Consider the following 18,208-nt stretch of genomic DNA (forward strand, 5'->3'; position numbering starts at 1 on the left):
TATAAAATACAAATAAATGCAATTTAAACCTAGAAACAGAAACTTTTTTTAATGCTCAATTAAGACTGATTTTCATAATGAAACGAGTGGCTTCATTTTAATTCATCCATTTTGGAAAGAATGAAATGTTTTGAGTACTACAACCTAGTTGAGAATGTGAGGCTGCATTGTATTATTTTTGTTAGCCTTTAAATTACTGTGGCACATCAGGTTTTTCTAGTTTTGAATAATCAAAGCTGTTTCTCAATTTACAATTAATTATTGCTATCCTGAACTAACCCTTGAAAACAGCATTGTGTTGCTAGGAAGCATTAAAAGTATGACTAGAGGTTTAGATATACTCTCAGAGAAAGTAAGAACCCTGAAGATATATTATTGCTTTGGGATGTAAAATGTTTACTCTTTTTAGCAACCAAGATTAAAGATCATAATTCAAAGTTTTTCTTAAAAGACATATTAGGAAATTATGTAACAATTCAGAAGGAATCAGTCTTTTGCACTTGTTAAAGTACATTTCTACATTTGAATTTAATCTTTGTCTCATATTCTTGTAGTTTAATAAACATTATGGAGCAAGTAAGAAAGAAAATGAAAAATAAATTGTGATATTAAAACCTCTTCAATTTTCACAGCACTAGGCTTCATAATATAGGTACCTCAAATATTTACTAGAGAGAATGACTCAGTTGGTGTGCAGGTATAGGCTTGTTTGTTATTTTATATGTTTTAGGAAAATTGAAGTCATTTTCCTTTTCATGCGTCTTGACATCTTGACTGACAGATATCAATTGCAGGCCATCAGGGAAAGCACCACAGGCAGTATTCTAAACATTTCCCAAATTATCTAAAAACACTGACATATTGATTAAGATCAGATGTCACAGGTAAATGCCTTTTTTTATTCAGCGTTTTTTACAGACCTGGGAAAATGATTAACTTCCTTTTGGGGAAACTCCTGCTAGTGTTTTGTCTCATGTAGCAATTCATTTTATGTACACTAATTACACTAAAAAACATTTAAAAACAAACCAGGTTTCTTGTAAGCAAGCTTAAGGCTTTATAAAGGACTTTTCCTAGGTTAACCTCTTCTGCCATGGTCAACTATCTACTGGTTTTCACCTGTTTGTGTGGGGAGAAAAAAGAGGTCTCTCCAAGAAAATTATCTTAGTCATTCCCAGATGTTATTAAATTGATAAGGAGGAGTCACTGCCAGTTATGCTATGCATCTGTGTGAAATTCAAAACACAGGTATTGTTTTCCTACGGTGCTTTAAGTTCATCTGAGGGCACATGGGGTATTGGGAAGAACTGTGTAAAGCTAGAAATAACTTGCAGGTAGCAATTCAATGTAGCTATCAGGTAAGAAGTAGCAAATGATGAAAGGAAAGATTATGTAAAAACAATTATTTATTGAAAAGTACAATGAATAGAATCATCAGAGATGACTGAAAAGCCTTTCAAAAGCCATAACTGACTGTACTGAAAGATCTAATTGAAAAAAATTTTTAATGGGATAGTCTTTTATATGGAGTAATACGTAAATTTTACCATTAAATATGTTTACCAGTATTATTATTTACCACTAAATATGCTTACCATTATTAAGTTAATGAAAAGCTAATGTAAAGAAGTGTGACTTAAGCCTTAATGAGATTCTCCAAATTCTTTACACATTTATAACGAGGTAAAATCAACAGTATTTCCTTTTCAAAATTCTGAACAGTGAGTTGAAACATCCACTTTAAAAAATGGTTTATTTTATAATGCTTATGTCTGTATTTAAATTGGCTTAGCATTTCATTCAAATGTAAGAAAATGGAGGTGAAGCACTGTCATGACCAAAGATGTAATTAATGAAAAAGAAGCATTTCACTTTAATAGACACAGGCTCTCCAAAATTATACAAGAAATAAGTCAGGAGAACAATCTATTTTGTAACATGCCCATCTGTAGGGTGATTTCTGTAAGAAAATTACGCTGATTTTTAAAGATTATCTTTTTTGGTAGCAAATTTCAATAGAAACTTCCAGGTTTTTAGTGCTCTAGGGCCAGCATTATGCATTTGCAAAGAAACAAGACTTTTGTTTGATGTTTTTTTTGGACATAGGGTCTTGCTCTGTCACCTGGGCTGGAGTGCAGTGGCATGAGCCTAGCTCACTACAGCCTCAAGATCCTGGGTTCCAGCTATTCTCCCACCTCACCCTCCCAAGTAACTGGGACTACAGGCGCATGCCAGAAAGCTCAGCTAACTTTTTTATTTTTTGTAGAGATGGGGTCTTGCTATGTTCCCCAGGCTGAAGAAACAAAACCTTTTTGATGGCAATACACATTTTTGGTTTTAGAGAGCAATACAAGTGAAAAATTGTTTTGATTTAAAGATTTATTTGTTAATTGAACTTCTATCAAGGTTCCAAGACTGGATCACTAGTAATTTTAATTATTTAAAGTATGTTAAACTTTAAAACAGAGGTTATTAACTACTTTGTCTCATGAACCTTTTTGGCAATGGGTCCCTTCTCAGAATAATGTTTTACACATAGGATTACAAAAGAAACCAATTATACTGAAAAATATACATATGAAAATATTACTTAAAATGAATTTGGGAAGCAGTAATATATGTGCTTTTTATGACTGCACTAATTAATTTGAAGAAGTTACAAGCTTAAAAGGTATCTGTAGATATCTGTAGCAACAACTATAACATGACATGAAAATATTGAAAATATCTGTGTTTTCTCTTTTTTTTTTTTTTTTTTGAGATGGAGTCTCACTCTTGTTGCCCAGGCTGGAGTGCAATGGCTTGATCTAAGCTCACTGCAAACTCCACCTCCTGGGTTCAAGTGATTTCTCCTGCCTCAGCCTCCCGAGTAGCTGGGATTATAGGCGCTCACCACCACGCCCAGCTAATTTTTTGAATTTTTAGTAGAGATGGGGTTTCACTATGTTGGTCAGGCTAGTCTTGAACTCCTGACCTCAGGTGATCCACCCCCATGGCCTATCAAAGTGCTGGGATCATAGGTGTGAGCCACTGTGCCCGGTGGTAAATATCTGTGATTTCTAAAGGTGACAAAGTCTCAGGGATGGCTAACACTACAGTGGTTTATTGCCTAAATTCATAATTGAAGAAAATGCCAAATTTCAGTTGAGGACTTATGAAAGTAAAATGTATTTTTTCCCTCAACCATGTTCAAGGACACACTGATTTCTACCCACAGATTACAGAGTAAGAATTACTTTTCTAGACAATAAGAAATTTCATTAATTTTTCAGTTGAAGAATTCAATTCAGTAGAAAAAAATTCAGTACCTACTGTGTGCTGAGTTAGGTGCTTCCCTCCTTGCACGCAGAACGCACATACTGTGTGTGGGGTAAATAGATAAATCAGCCTGTGGCCACAGTTAGCTGGCCCAGGGCTCCAGCAACTCAGCCTTATACAGATGCCCTGAAGGCTGAAAGGATCAATATCCCCTTCCCCTATACCAGTTGGGAACCTCTGATCTCAATATATTGATTAACTATGTGGGAAAATATAGTCATGTGTTGCTTAACGATGGGCATATGTGCTGAGAAATGCATTGTCAGGCAATTTTGCTGCGCAAACATCACAGTGGGTACTTATACAAACCTAGATGGTATAGCCTACTACATACCTAGGCTATACGGTATAGCTTATTGCTTCTAAGCTACAAACCTGCACAGCATATTCCTATACTGAATACTGTAGGTAACTGTAACAAAATGGTATTTGTGTATCTAAACATAGAAAAGGTACAGTTAAAAAAAAAGTAATATAATCTTATGGTACATCACCAGCTATATGGTCTGTTTTTGACCAAAACATTGTTACGTAGCATATAACTGTATATGGTTTACCATAAAATGAAAATAACCAATGTTTATATATTTTGCTTCTCAGAACCTAAGTACTCTCTCTTGGTAACCCATTAGGCTCTTGTTCTCATCCCCAACCAACATATTTTTCTAAACTTATGTAACAGTTATGGCACAACAGTTTTGGGTGTGTTTTTTAAAAGCTAAACCTTAGAATAAAAACACTATGCTGTAACAAATACTCAATAGTTAATAAAGGTAATACATATATTATAATCTGATGCCAACCTGGTGCTTGTGGTCTTCAAAAATCCATGATAAACCAGAGTAAACCATGCATCCTAATGAACGGCAGTAAGTAGATAAGCCTCTGTGAGTTTTAGTTCTGACCTCATAAAACTGCCTCACTTTCTCCAAATTAATAAAGATCTGCAGAGAAGCCAAAATTGAAACTATATATTTTTCTTGCTCATCAATTCTTACCTTTTTGTTGTTCTCTTTAATATCTTGAGGATTCAGAGACTTGTAGTCACTGAGGGAGAAAATAGCACAGTGGGTACATACAGTATTTGATAAAACAGCTGTTTTTAAAACAAACTGAATCTAAAAATTTGACATTCAATAATACTAAAGAAATACTAGCAATTTCACAGCAATTCAATCAACAAAACTAATACTGTAGAAAATTAAGTAAATAAATAAATAAATGAATAAAAACAGTGATTACATGTTTCATTGCCTGAAGCTTTCCATCTAAAACAGAGGTTAAGGCAGGGGACCAAAGACTAGCCTTGACAACCAAATTTACCATAAGGTAATCTCTTGTCAATGTAAAAAACTACAGGCTTATTTGTCTCCTCTCTTTTTAATACTAACACAATTTTCATAATAATTTGAAGTCAGTTATTTGAGATTAAGGAGAAAAATTATTTTCTTTCTTTCTTTCTTTTTTTTTTTTTTGAGACACAGTTTCACTCTTGTTGCCCAGGCTGGAGTGCAATGGCACAATCTTGGCTCACCACAACCTCCACCTCCCAGGTTCAAATGATCTTCCTGCCTCAGCCTCCTGATGAGGTAGGATTACAGGCATGCACCACCATGCCTGGCTAATTTTGTATTTTTAGTAGAGATGAGGTTTCTCCATGTTGGTCAGGCTGGTCTCGAACTCCTAATCTCAGGTGATCCACTTGCCTCAGCCTCCCAAAGTGTGGGATTACAGGCGTGAGCTACCACACCCTGACACCATTTTCTTTAAAAAGAAAAAAGATTGTTTTTAGTTATCAAAAAGGAAAAGCTTTCTGACACACATCTCTCAAAAGCAAGAGGTGGAGGCAAGGTAACAAAACAAATATAAAGTATTTCAGGACATATGCTAAGAAATTATTTTATGTTTTTTTAAAAAATGTCTATTATAAAATATTTATAGGGAATGGAAAATGTTTTTACTTACATTAAATCTGGTCTAAAGTGGTGTAATATTGCACAAAAAGATAAACCATTTCTCCACGATGTAGTAAAATTCGTGATTTTCACTCCTCGGTAGTTCTTTGTAACTTCTTTACACCATACAAGCAAAGACTGACTAGCATTTGGCTTTCGCCCCAAAGCAGGACTTGGTATAGGACTTGGCTAGAAAAAAATGAAAAGAGGAAAACATTAAAATAATTTAATGGAAGATTAAAATTAACATAAATTGACCTAATCAGATCATTCGAATCCTGTGATGTCACTTTAGGTCCTTCAGAACTGTCAATTAACGACAACTGTAACCTCCAAGAGGGAGACATAAATCTTAAGTTATTATCTTCAGTTTTAGCCCTTGGCATTTGCCTGCCAAGGAGGCAGATATGCAAGATTTTAAACTTACACATAAGAACAAGCCAAGAGCTTTACTGATGGAAACATCATGTTAAAGTTTTCAAATATTTAAGGCTATTACCTTGTAACTCTCACACCCTCAAAATCTTCCCCAAATGCAATTATGTACAAATATGATTCCTTTTCGACTAGGTATAAAATAATGTATTTTGAAGTCCAAATGTAACACATATTTTTAGTAGTAGAGAGATTAAAATCATCGTTAGTTTTAAAAATACAGTAATCATATATGCATTTTAAGTATATAGGACAATGATAACCATATTCAAACATGCTTCTTACATAAATTTAATGATGGCAAAACAGTTTGAGTTATTAGTAACAGTCAGGTGTTGGTAGCAACAGCACAAAACAGTATGTATTTTGGATATGCCTAAAATATTTTCTAATTATCACTGAGAATTACTTTTGAATACTAGGTGAGTTAGTAGTCTGTGTGTTTTAAATCATAAGCATATACTTTTACCCTTGTTCGTATACTTAAAACAACAATAACAAACGTAAGACTATATAATAACAATTTTATTCTAAACTTTTATTACTATTATTAAAACCATGTCATTTTCTTTTACTGAATAACAACTGCACTTTGTGGTGGTAACCTTAGAGGCTAGTACAATGGAAAATTACAAAGAGAATTGCTAAATGTTTCTTGACTTTAAATCTTGCTATTAATTAACAGTGCTAGCTATTATAAGAAAACTTAGATAGTAAATAGAGGCCCTCTAAAGTAAGATGAAAAGAGAACAATTATTTACTGTAATATCATTTAAGTTTAAAAAGCAAACCATTCTTACCACACTGCTTACTTAAGAAAGATCAATGATGCCCCCACTTGACAAAAGCATGTTAGTACCAAACAATTAAAATAATCAACCCCACATAATTATGATTTATGTATTCACTGCTTCTGTGAGAAGACTAGTAAGAAACACCACAGAAATAATTTCTCATTTTTTATTAACTCTCAGATTAACAAAATATTATGTAAACAACCATAAATCTAGCAAAGTACTATTCTTTAAATGATCATCTCTACAAAGTCAATGCTGAAAAGCTCACAGGTCATAAAAATCAACAGTTTGGATCAATTCTACTTAATATAATGAAGTAGATAAAAAAGAATACCAATATACTAAATTGACTTCAGAAAAAATAACTAGTAATCTAAGATGTGTAAAAATGAACTATGAAATATCTTTTCATGTAATGATCCACTGGGACTTTCAAATCTCTCTAGTTATTTAATCTGGAAGGAAAGTGGAGCATGGTTTATAGATGAGCTAGGAGATCACTGAAGTAGGTAGGCATTAACATATTTTTCTTAGACTTTCTATTACTTAAAGAATTGTCTTTATTAAAATGTTTTTCTATATCAAATTATATTATTAAAGTACTGATTCATTCCAAGCATGGGTAGTACATACATGGGCCAGATAATCTGTAACTATCATTACATCAATTCATTTCAATTATCAATAGCATGTCTATAGGTAATATATAAATGACATTATCACCATATTATGACCTAGAATAGCTTTCTATATATAAATACTAAAGAAAACATATTACATCATTATGATTATGGCTGTATCCCTGTTTCTAAGAAGGCTCAATATGAAAAGCCTAGAAGAATTAAACCAAAATTTAAATTGGTTCTAATATAAAAGCCTTGTGTTAAGGGATGCTTATTCTACTCCCAATAAAAAAAAAAAAGTGCAATTGAAGAAACTTACAAATGGTCAAGGTGGCTTACAGAGAAAGAAAATCATAGAGCCACTGTTAAATGAATCATCTACTCCAGAATTGGCCTTTTACCTAATGTCTTACAGAAAGTCATAAAGGAATTAGCAATTAAATCTTTTTGAAACCTTCAGTACATAATCACATGAAACTGTTGTTACAGCTGGCTCTTGATTCTACAGACGTGACAGGCTTACTTGATTGTTTGTATCTCAGTTTCCTCATCTGTAAAATGCAAATTTTAAAGGTATGTATCTCATAGGGTTGTATAACAAGATCTGCCTCACCCTCCCCATGTCCATTTCCTCTCTGATCTTATCTATTGCTCTCTCCCTTAAACACTTTGAATCATACTGTCCTCTTGAAAAAACAACTGATAATCCATTTATTAAAATAGCTGACCTAAGCATCTGCAATGGTGACTTCAACCTCAACTCTTGGCTCAATACTGATGGAAGAAATCTATTTAACTATCTCAGAAGGACTCTGCAAGTCAACGAACTGCTTGTGGATGCTCTTCTGAAGGGAGTCCATGTTTTAGAACCTTTACCACAGACATTTTTCTTGTAGTGATTCTTAAAGTCTTGGTAGGCATCCCAACTGGTCCTTTTACTTTGAGATTCTTTTCCTTTGTGCCTCTCATCAAGTCAGCACACATGTTCTTCAAGGATTTTTATACTGCAGCTGGTTAGGGGAATTCTAATTCAGTGAATCACCACCTCTGGTTCCACCAGTGTTCAAAGTTGGCTGTGATACAGTTTCCTAACCTACATGTTCCTTGGAGACAGCAAACAGCCATGTGTCAGGAGTAGGAGCCAATGGACTGTAGCTCCCTCATGGCTGAAACCAGATCTTCCTCAAAATGGAATCATATTGATCTCTTTGTTGTTTCTTGGATAAGCTAGACATGTTCCTACCTTGGGGCCTTTGCACAGATTCCTCCGTTTGCTTGGTACTCTCTCAGGTATCTGCATGGTTAACTCCAATGCAGTCTTCCCCATAAGGCCTATTCCGACCACCCTACTTCATAATGCAATCCATTTCCATCACCTAACCCCAATTCAGCAACCCCGAATCCACTTACCCTGCTCTATTTGCTTGGTACTCTCTCAGGTATCTGCATGGTTAACTCCAATGCAGTCTTCTCCATAAGGCCTATTCCGACCACCCTACTTCATAATGCAATCCATTTCCATCACCTAACCCCAATTCAGCAACCCTGAATCCACTTACCTTGCTCTATTTTTTCCACAGACTTATCTTCTTAGAGTCTGCATACTTTATTTACTATGTTTACTGGTTACTATCTATATGCTCTCACTAAATAAACTGTCCACAAGAGCATGAATTTTAGCTTGTTTTATTTATTAACCTAAATCAAATGCCCAGAACAGTGCCTGATACAATGTAGGCATTCAGTAAATATTGTTATATGGAAACAAATGCATGTAAAACACTTAGAACAATATATGGCAAACAGTACCATTTAGTAAATATTAATTGAAATTATTACCACTACCAATGCATTATCAGCATGAATTCCTATTTTTTGAGGCTCTTCTGGAAATTTCAAAGGCCACGAATTTCTTCAAGATCATAAAAAGTTTTTTTTCCTTTTCTTCTTTTTTTTCCAAACAAAGCTTTAACTAGAAGATAATCTTGACACCTTGATATTCTATGTGGAAAACATGGTGTTTACAGTGCTTGGCAATATATCTATTTCTATAAAGTGGGTGAAAAAAGAAGCTCTAATGACTTTGTAGTTTACTGCTTTCCAAAGAAAGAAAGACACAAAAATCTGTCCATAAAAGGTAGAACCACTCTTGCAAATATAACTAATTTTAATGCATTATTTCTGTTAACACAGCAGATTACATGTTAAGGGTAATAAAGCTACCTAGTTATTCCTCCTAACAATGGCAATAGCTTTCTTTCAGAAAACCTAGTCAAATAACTTGCAAAATTTCTTACACTTTAATAGCCAAGAAATGTCAATTATATTTTTTCTCCTCTATCACTCTTAACTATAGTTTCTTTCTTTTGCTGTCTGCCCTTCTTCCACGCATACAGCCACATATTCTTCTAAGCATTGCTCTAAATAGTTTTCTACCACACTTAGAGCTGATTCATTCCCAGGATTCCAACTATTACTTCCATGCAGATGATTCCCAAATATTTATAGTTCAAACTCTCTCAAGTTGACATTTCCAGTTGGCTGTCCTTTCTATCATATTAAAATTCAAACTAAGTATGTTCAAAACCATAAATGTGATATTTCTTTATAACCTGCTCATTTTCATTGTGTTTGCAAATGACACTGCTATTGTTCCAATTGTTTAGACTTTTAATGTCAGAATTACCTTTGAATTCTTCCTTCATGTATCATCTCTTACAAGTTAATTTACAGGCAGTTTTGCTCATATAGTTGTAAGGTTTTTGTAATCTACCTGCTTTTGTCGCCTATTACAAAATCATCCTAACAGGTCTTCCTTCTTCCAAATCCCCCCTATAACCAACCCATGTCATAGCATCATTCTTCTTAGAGCACAGCTTAAAGTCTCTAATGGCTCTCAAGAACATACAAAATGATGTCAAAATACTTCTAAGCATTGAATCCCAAATCTTTTTCAATGTATTTACTCTCCAGGATTATTCACCATTCTTTAAATGCACTACGCTTTCCTGCCTAAACCCCAGGTTTCCCACCTCCACCCAGTCTTTGATCATATGGATCAACACCTCTATATGAGGTATCTTCTGTCCCAAGCACAACTGCTACAATTCCACTCTATCTTCAAACCTTAAAGATTTAGTTCAAACGTCATCTCTTACACAAAATTTCCTCCCAATTCCCAGTCAGTAGGAAGCCCTTTTCAGTGTTCCTTTGACTCTGTGTCCTTCCTGTTGCATTTATTAGATTTTTCATTTTACTATAATATATTCAGTTCTCTCTACAAAAAGGTTTATTAATTTTTAATTAGTTCATAAACTATATACTGAGCACCTACTATGTCCTACAGAGTTAAGACCTTTACAAGGATTAGCTAATTTAATCCTCACAACTCCTTTGAGATAGGTACTCTTACTTCCAATTTACAGTTGGAGAAACTAAGGTTACACAGTTGGGAAGTAGAGAAGTTTCTATACCAAGGAGTTCCCACTCCAAAGCCTGTGCTTTTAAACAACATGCATTTCACATTTCAAGAAAATATTGCTTTAGGACTTAAGCAAGAATTGTAAATTTCTCAACACTAACAAATGTCTCAGTCAACTTCTTACCTCTTCAGAGGTTAGATCACTGCCCTCTGTATGTTTAATTATCTTTAATTTGATTCAAAAAAGGCAATTAACCCAAACAATTCCAACTTCAAGAGTCTCTCTGTTAATAAACCTATCCATTCTGTTGGATTTCAGATTACCGGCTAGAACTAGAACAAGAGCTAATTAAGTGCAGTGCAATGAGACATATACTGACATTGCTAAAGTTGTAGCACATTTTGGTCTCTCAACTACTAACTATTAAAGACTTTCCCCAGTTATTGCGAATCACGGTTGAGGGAACTCTAACCATCTGGTGAACCTGAAAACCAGCAACAGTAAGAACGAGAACACTTACATTTGAACTTTTTTTTTTCTAAGTGTTTTTATTTAAATCACTTCATTTTATTCTCATGGTAAAACTGAAGTTAGACCTTGTTATTTTATTACTAGCTAATCAGAAAGATTGTGCCATAATTAAAAAAATTTTTTTAATCTGCAAAACATCAACCAACTATCTCTAAGCCAAGACATGGAGAGACAGGAAAACTAGGGAGTAAGTGAAGCTCTCTGCTGTTTTTATAATGGTTGCCTAGAAGAGTAAGTTGAGAGGTAGAGTTGCACTTCTGGTGCCTCATCCCCTCCACCCAAAAATAGAAACAGTAAAATAAAAAGGTAAAAGCAAAAAATAATAACATAATCACTAAGCATATAATAGAGAGGATCGGCAAAGCCAAAGACATTTCTTTGAAATGACTGACTAAACCTGTAGTGTGACTGACCAAGAAAGAAAGAGGGAAGCAAATTCCTATAAAAGTATAGCTTCCTGAAACAGACACAAGAAGAAATAGAAAACCCAGATAGTTCTGTAACTGGTAAAGAAATTGAGTTTGTGGCTGGGTGCAGTGGCTCATGCCTGTAATCCCAGAACTTTGGGAAGCCGAGGCAGGCAGATCACAAGGTCAGGAGTTTGAGACCAGCCTGGCCAACATGGTGAAACCCCGTCTCTACTAAAAATACAAAAATTAGTTGGGTGTGGCGGCGTGCACCTGTGAGCAAAGATTGCACCACTGTACAATCTTACTCTGGTGACAGAGTAAGACTCTGTCAAAAAAAAAAAAAAAAAAAAAAAAAAGAAAAGAAAAAAAAAAGAAAAGAAAAGAAAAGAAATTGAATTTGTAATTCATTTCAATTTAATTTCAAACTCAAATATTCTTTGTGGGAAGCAACAAAGAATATTCCAGTTGGCTTCACTTATAATAAGTTCCACCAAACATTCAAGGAGAAAAGTATTTCCAATAATATACAAATTCTAGAAAATTGAAAAAATGAGCTTATTCCCTAACTCATTTCATGGGCCTTTATAACAAAACTCCATAGAAAAAGGCAAAAATTAAAGAAAATTCTCATATAGAAGCAAGGGTTTTAATGAAAAGATCAGTAATTTATTAAAAAAGGATGACACATCTTGAATAAATTAGACTTATCCCAAGAACACATATTTGGCTTGATGTTAATATATCTATTGAGGTAACTTGACAAATTAACAGATTTGAGGGTAAAGATACTAAATATAATCATCTAAACAGATGCAGAAAAGCATTTAATAAAATAATGCCCATTTATATTCTGAAAAATAGTCTTAGGAACTTGTAATATAGAATCTTCTCTAACTTGTTAAAAAGACTACAGCCAACATTGCAAGGGTGAAATATTTGAGACTGAGCATCTATCATCACTTTTACTCAACATTGTCCCAGCTGGTACATTAAGGTCAGAAAGAGACAAAAAGGTAAACATATTAAAAAAGAAACAGAATTGTAAAACATTATTTACAAATAATATAATTGAGTATGTAGAATATCCTCAAGAAGTTATAATTTATTAGAATTAATAAGAGAATTTAGCAAGGTGTTGTATGCAAAATCAATGTACAAAACCAACTGTATTCTATAAACTAACAAAAACTAAAAATTGGAAAGCCATTCAGAGTGGCATAAAAATGTCAAGTACTTGGCATAAATCTACAATGTGCATGACTGCTATAAAACTATCAAGCTTTATTGTGAAAAAGCAAAGAAAATCTAAAGAGATGGAGATATTTATTCATGGATTAGAAGACTCAATTTTTATCTATATCTATTATTTTTCCAGGAAGAAAGGGCTAATCAACAGGAAGGGTTAACTAAACTCTTTCTCCATGAAGAAATGCTCTCAAGTTTACCTTCTTCTAACATGAATTCCATGGAAATATATTGGATTATGCTAAAAGTGAGAAGTCAGTTGTATTACCAAGCAATATTATTTACTGTAAAACTGACCCCAACTTGACAAACTGCATCTAACTCGAAGGCCTATGAATAAACTATAAATGCCTACTGAAAAACAAAGGCTGCAGCTTCCTTATGCTTAGTGTGATTCATGTAACCAAGCATGTCCCTTGGGAAATCTGACAGTTGTGTGTGTGGGCTGCTACAAGATCCTGTGTTTTATAAGGCAGAGTCGTCCACATTTGCCCACCTGGTCTTTCACCTTAGAACTGACATAAGAAGGTAAAATATGGCCCAGTATATCTGATGCTGTAATGCTAATATACTGTTTCCTGTCCTGAAAGTTAAATAAACCTGGTGCCTAATAACTGTATATATTTTCCCTCAAAAAAGTGTTTGTCACTAGAATATACAAAGAACATCCACAAATCAGTAAAAAAAGGAAAGTAAATCAACAGAAAAAGGGGTAAAAATTGAATGTGCACTTTATAAAAGAGGAAATCAAAATATTCAGTAAATGTGAAAACCTGCCCCATCACATTAGTATTCAGTGAATTACGCAAGGTACTACTGCACACTTCTCCCCAGAAAGGCTGAAATTTTAAGAATTCTCTTAATTGAGATTAAATTAAATTTTAATGAAATTAAAAATACCAAGTATTGGCAAGGATGTGGAGCAAAGGGAGCTTTCTTATGGGGCTGATGAAAAATGTCTGGCAGCATCTATTATGCTAAAATTAAAAATGTGCATATCCTATGACCCAGCAATTCCTCAGTTTATATCCTATAGAAACGCATGCTTATACAGTACAGAATAGAATACATATGCAAAAATGTTCACAGCAGCACTTTAAAATTTTCCTAATCTTAAAATAATGTAAATGTTCAGCAACAATAAAACAGATTTAAAAATTGTGATCTACTCAGAGAGAGAAATACTAGACACATGCACAAAAGAAATACATCCTAAAACATAATATTGAACAAAAGAAAACAGGTACAAACATGTATATATCAGATGATTCCATTTATGTAGATTTTAAACCAGTCAAAACTAAACTATATTGTTTAGGAGGTCATACTTAAAGCAAAGAGCAAACTGATTACTATAAAATCATGATACCACAAGAATTGGAACCTTGCCAACATTCCAGAAACTATCCCACTTTTGTGCTTCTTTGCTATCCCAATCTCTTTCCTCTTTCCTATAGATTATCAGTGGTTATACTAACAAATGTTATTTTTCAATATTGTGTAATCCTGCATGAGTACAGGAATCCATGTTTTCCAAATAAATAATGCATGATGTTATGAAATCACACATCAATAAAAGATGCAGCTGAAAACGTCACATAGGCCAATGTATGATTTGATTCCACATGTAAACTAACTTAAGAAACTATCACTTGTGAGTTTTGGTGTAGTATCAAAAATGATAATCTCCAATCATTTGAGAAGTATTTAAATTCTCTTTAACATTATATGTTTGATAAGGTCAAATTTTCTTTATGGAGTGCAACCAAAACACATTACAACATATTGAATGCACAAGCTGCTTTCTATTAAGTCACATATTAGACACTGGCAAAAATAAAAAACAAAGTCAGTCTTCTCAATAAACTGTTTTTGCTTTGGAAAATATAGTAACGTTTCATGAAAATACTATATTATTTATGTTAATGGTGACGTAATAGTTTAATATAACTTTAAATAAACTAATAAAATTTAAAAACTTCTGAGTGTGAATTTCTAATATTTTAAGTAGCAACAGATATTACTTACATAAACAGAGGTTCTTTGGGATCCTCCATAACTTCTTAATAATTTCTCTTTATTGTGGTAAAATACACATAATATTTACCATCTTAACCATTTTTTTTTTTAATATGGAGTCTTGCTCTGTCACCCAGGTTGGAGTGCAGTGGCATGATTGGCTCACTGTAATCTCCACTTCCCGGGTTCAAGCAATTTTCCTGCCTCAGTCTTCAGAGTAGCTGGAATTACAGGTGCATGTCACCACGCCCAGCTAATTTTTATATTTTTATATAAAAGATTATTAAAAATTATATAATTCATAAAAAATTACTTATAAAATTATATATAATTATATATAAATATAATTAAACATATATTAAATATAATTATATATAAATTTATATATTGTATATAAAAATTATAAAAATAAATTTTATGTATAAATTATATGTATAATTTTAATATAAAAACCATATAAATTTATATAATTTATATATACATATATATTTATACATATAAATATTATATTTTTATATAGAGATGAGATTTTGCCATTTTGGCCAGGCTCTTCTCAAACTCCTGATCTCAAGTGATCCACCCTTCTTGGCCTCCTAAAGTGCTGAGATTACAGGTGTGAGCTACCACACCCAGCCCTTTTAAGTGTGCAGTTAATAGTGTTAGTATATTCATATTGTTTTGAAAAAGATCTCCAGAACTTTCTGATCTTGTAAAACTGAAACTCTATATTCACTAAACAACAACTCCCCTTTACTTCTCTTTGTGGCCCCTACTAGCCATCATCCTATTTTCTGTTTCTGTGAACTTGATGACTTTAGATACCTCATATAAGTGAAATCATGTATTTGTCTATTTGTGATGAGTTTATTTCATTTAGCATTATGTCCTCAAGATTCATCCATGTCATAGCATGTGACAAGATCTCCTTCCTTTTTCAGGCTGAATATCACATTACATGTATATACCATATTCTGCCATATTTTGTTTTTCCATTCATCCATCAATGGACATTTGGAATGCTTTCATCTTTTAGATTTTGTGAATGCTGCTGCTATAAACAGGTGTGCAAATACCTCTTCTAGACTCTGTTTTCAATTATTTTGGGTATTACAGTAGTCTTCCCTTCTCTGTGAGAATATGATCCTTTTTTTTTTTTTTTTTTTTTTTTTTTTTTTTTTTTTTTGAGACACAGTCTATCTCTGTCACCCAGGCTGGAGTGCAGTGGCGAAATCTTGGCTAGCTGCAACCTCTACCTCCTGTGCTCAAGCGATTCTCCTTCCTTAGCCTCCTGAGTAGCTGGGACCACAGGTGCATACCACTATGCCTGGGTAATTTTTGTATTTTTACTAGAGATGCAATTTCACCATGTTGGCCAAGCTGGCCCTGAACTCCTGACTTCAATTGATCCTCCTACCATGGCCTCCCAAAGTGCTGGGATAATAGGCATGAGCCATTTCATCTGGCTGGAATATGTTCTAAGACCCCCAGGGGACACTTGAAATTGTGGATAGTATTGAGTTCTTTATATATCATACTTTGTTTTTCAATTGGATAACTGAGACATTATCCCAACAGCCACTACTAAGTGACTAACAGGTGGCATATATAGCATGAATACATTGGACAAGGGGATGATTCACATCCTGTGCTGAAGAAGAGGATGCTGTGAGATTTCATCACATTACTTAGAATAAGGCACAATTTAAAACTTATGATTTCTGGAATTTTCCATTTAATCTTTTTGGATGATGGTTGACTATGGGAAACTGAAACTTCAGAAAGTAAAGCCACAAATAATGGAGGGGAGGGCACTATTGTATAGTAAGAAGTGAAATTGCCAAATCAAAGGGTAATTCTATTTTTAATTTTTTGAGGAATCATGATACTGTTTTCCACAGCACTGTACCATTTTAAATTCACACGATCAGTGCACAAGGGTACTAATTCTTCTACATCCTCACCAATACTTATTATTTTCTGATTTTTACTTTGGGGATTGAGGACAGTAGCCATTCTAACGTGTGTGAGATGGTATCTGATTTTGGTTTTGATTTGTATTTCCTAATAATTAGTGATGTTGAGAATCTTTTCATATAGTAGTTGGCTATTTCTATGTCTTTTTGGATAAATATCTATTCAAAGGCCTTTGCCTATTTTTGAACTGGGCTGTTTGGTTTTTGGTTAAGTTTTAAGAATTTCCTATATGTTCTGGATATAAATCCCTTCTTATCAGATATATTATTTGAAAATATCCTCTCATTTTGTAGGCAAGAAATATTTTCCCCCTGTTGATTGTGTTCTTTGAGGCACAAAAGTTTTAAATTTTCATGAAGTCCAATTTGTCTTCTTTCTTTTGTTGTCTGTGCCTTGGGTGTCTACACAAGTACTCACAGCCAAATCCAAGGTTGTAAAGCTTTTGCCCTATGTTTTATTCTAAGAGAATAAGGTTTTAGCTCTTGGGTTCCTTTTTGTATGTGGTGTTAGGTAAGAGTCCAGCTTCATTCTTTTGCATGTGACATCTAGTTTTCCAATATTATTTGTTGAAAAAAATGGTCTTTTCTCCATTAAATAGTCCTGACACTCTTGTTGAAAGTCATTGACCTTATATGACCTTATATGCATAGTTTCTGGACTCTATTCCATTCTACTGGTCTATATGTCTTTATGCCAGTACCATACTGTTTTGATTACTGTAGCTGTCAGTAAGCTTTGAAATCAGGAAGTGTGAGTCTTCCACCCTTGTTCCTTTTCAGGCTTGTTTTAAAATTCCAAATGAATATTAAGATGGATTTTTATATTTTTACAAAAAACATTATTGGGATTTTGAAAAGAACTGCATTGAATCTTTAGGTCTCTTTGGGTGGTATTGATAATATTAACAATATTAAGTGTTCTAACCCACAAACATGGAATATCTTTCCATTTATTTCTATCTTCTTCAATTTCTCTCAGAAATGTTTCATAGTTTTTGGTGTGCAAGTCTTCGATCTTCCTGGTTGAGTTAATTCCTAAGTTAATTAGTTCTTTTTGATGCTACTGTTTTTGTTTTGTTTTGTCTTGAGACAGGGTCTTGCTCTGTTGCTCAGGTTGAAGTGCAGTGGCATGGTCACAACTCACTGCAGCTTTGACAATCTGGACTCGAGCAATCCTCCCACCCCAGCCTTTCAAGTACTGGAACTATGGGTGCATGCCACCACACCTGGCTAATTGTTAAAATTTTTTGTAGGGGGTGGTTTACCATGTCTCCCAGGCTGGTCTTGAACTGCTGAACCTCAAGCAATCCTCCTGCCTTAGCCTCCCAAAGTGCTGAGATTACAGGTGTTAGCTTTTGTGCCCGGCTGATGCTATTGTTAATGAAAGTATTTTCTTAATTTCCTTTGTGGATTGCTCATTGTTGAAAGGGTAAAGAATTCTATCAAATGCTTCTTCTGGTTTGATTAAGATGATTACATG

At 33.8% G+C, this 18,208-nt stretch overlaps 1 protein-coding gene across 15 annotated transcripts in view; it reads right to left on the reverse strand.

Annotated features, from left to right (window-relative positions):
* Positions 1–18,208, reverse strand: part of EHBP1 (EH domain binding protein 1) — a 560,843-nt gene that overhangs the window by 99,397 nt on the left and 443,238 nt on the right. For all 15 annotated transcript variants that reach the window (XM_074399272.1, XM_074399282.1, XM_074399294.1 and 12 more), the window contains 2 exons: positions 5,284–5,462; positions 4,317–4,365 (listed from right to left, as the gene is read on the reverse strand). In XM_074399272.1, the coding sequence (XP_074255373.1) occupies positions 4,317–4,365; positions 5,284–5,462 (228 nt within the window). The remainder of the gene's footprint in view (positions 1–4,316; positions 4,366–5,283; positions 5,463–18,208) is intronic.

This window comes from Saimiri boliviensis, chromosome 1 (assembly GCF_048565385.1).
Source record: "Saimiri boliviensis isolate mSaiBol1 chromosome 1, mSaiBol1.pri, whole genome shotgun sequence".
Classification (NCBI taxonomy): Eukaryota; Metazoa; Chordata; class Mammalia; order Primates; family Cebidae; genus Saimiri; species Saimiri boliviensis.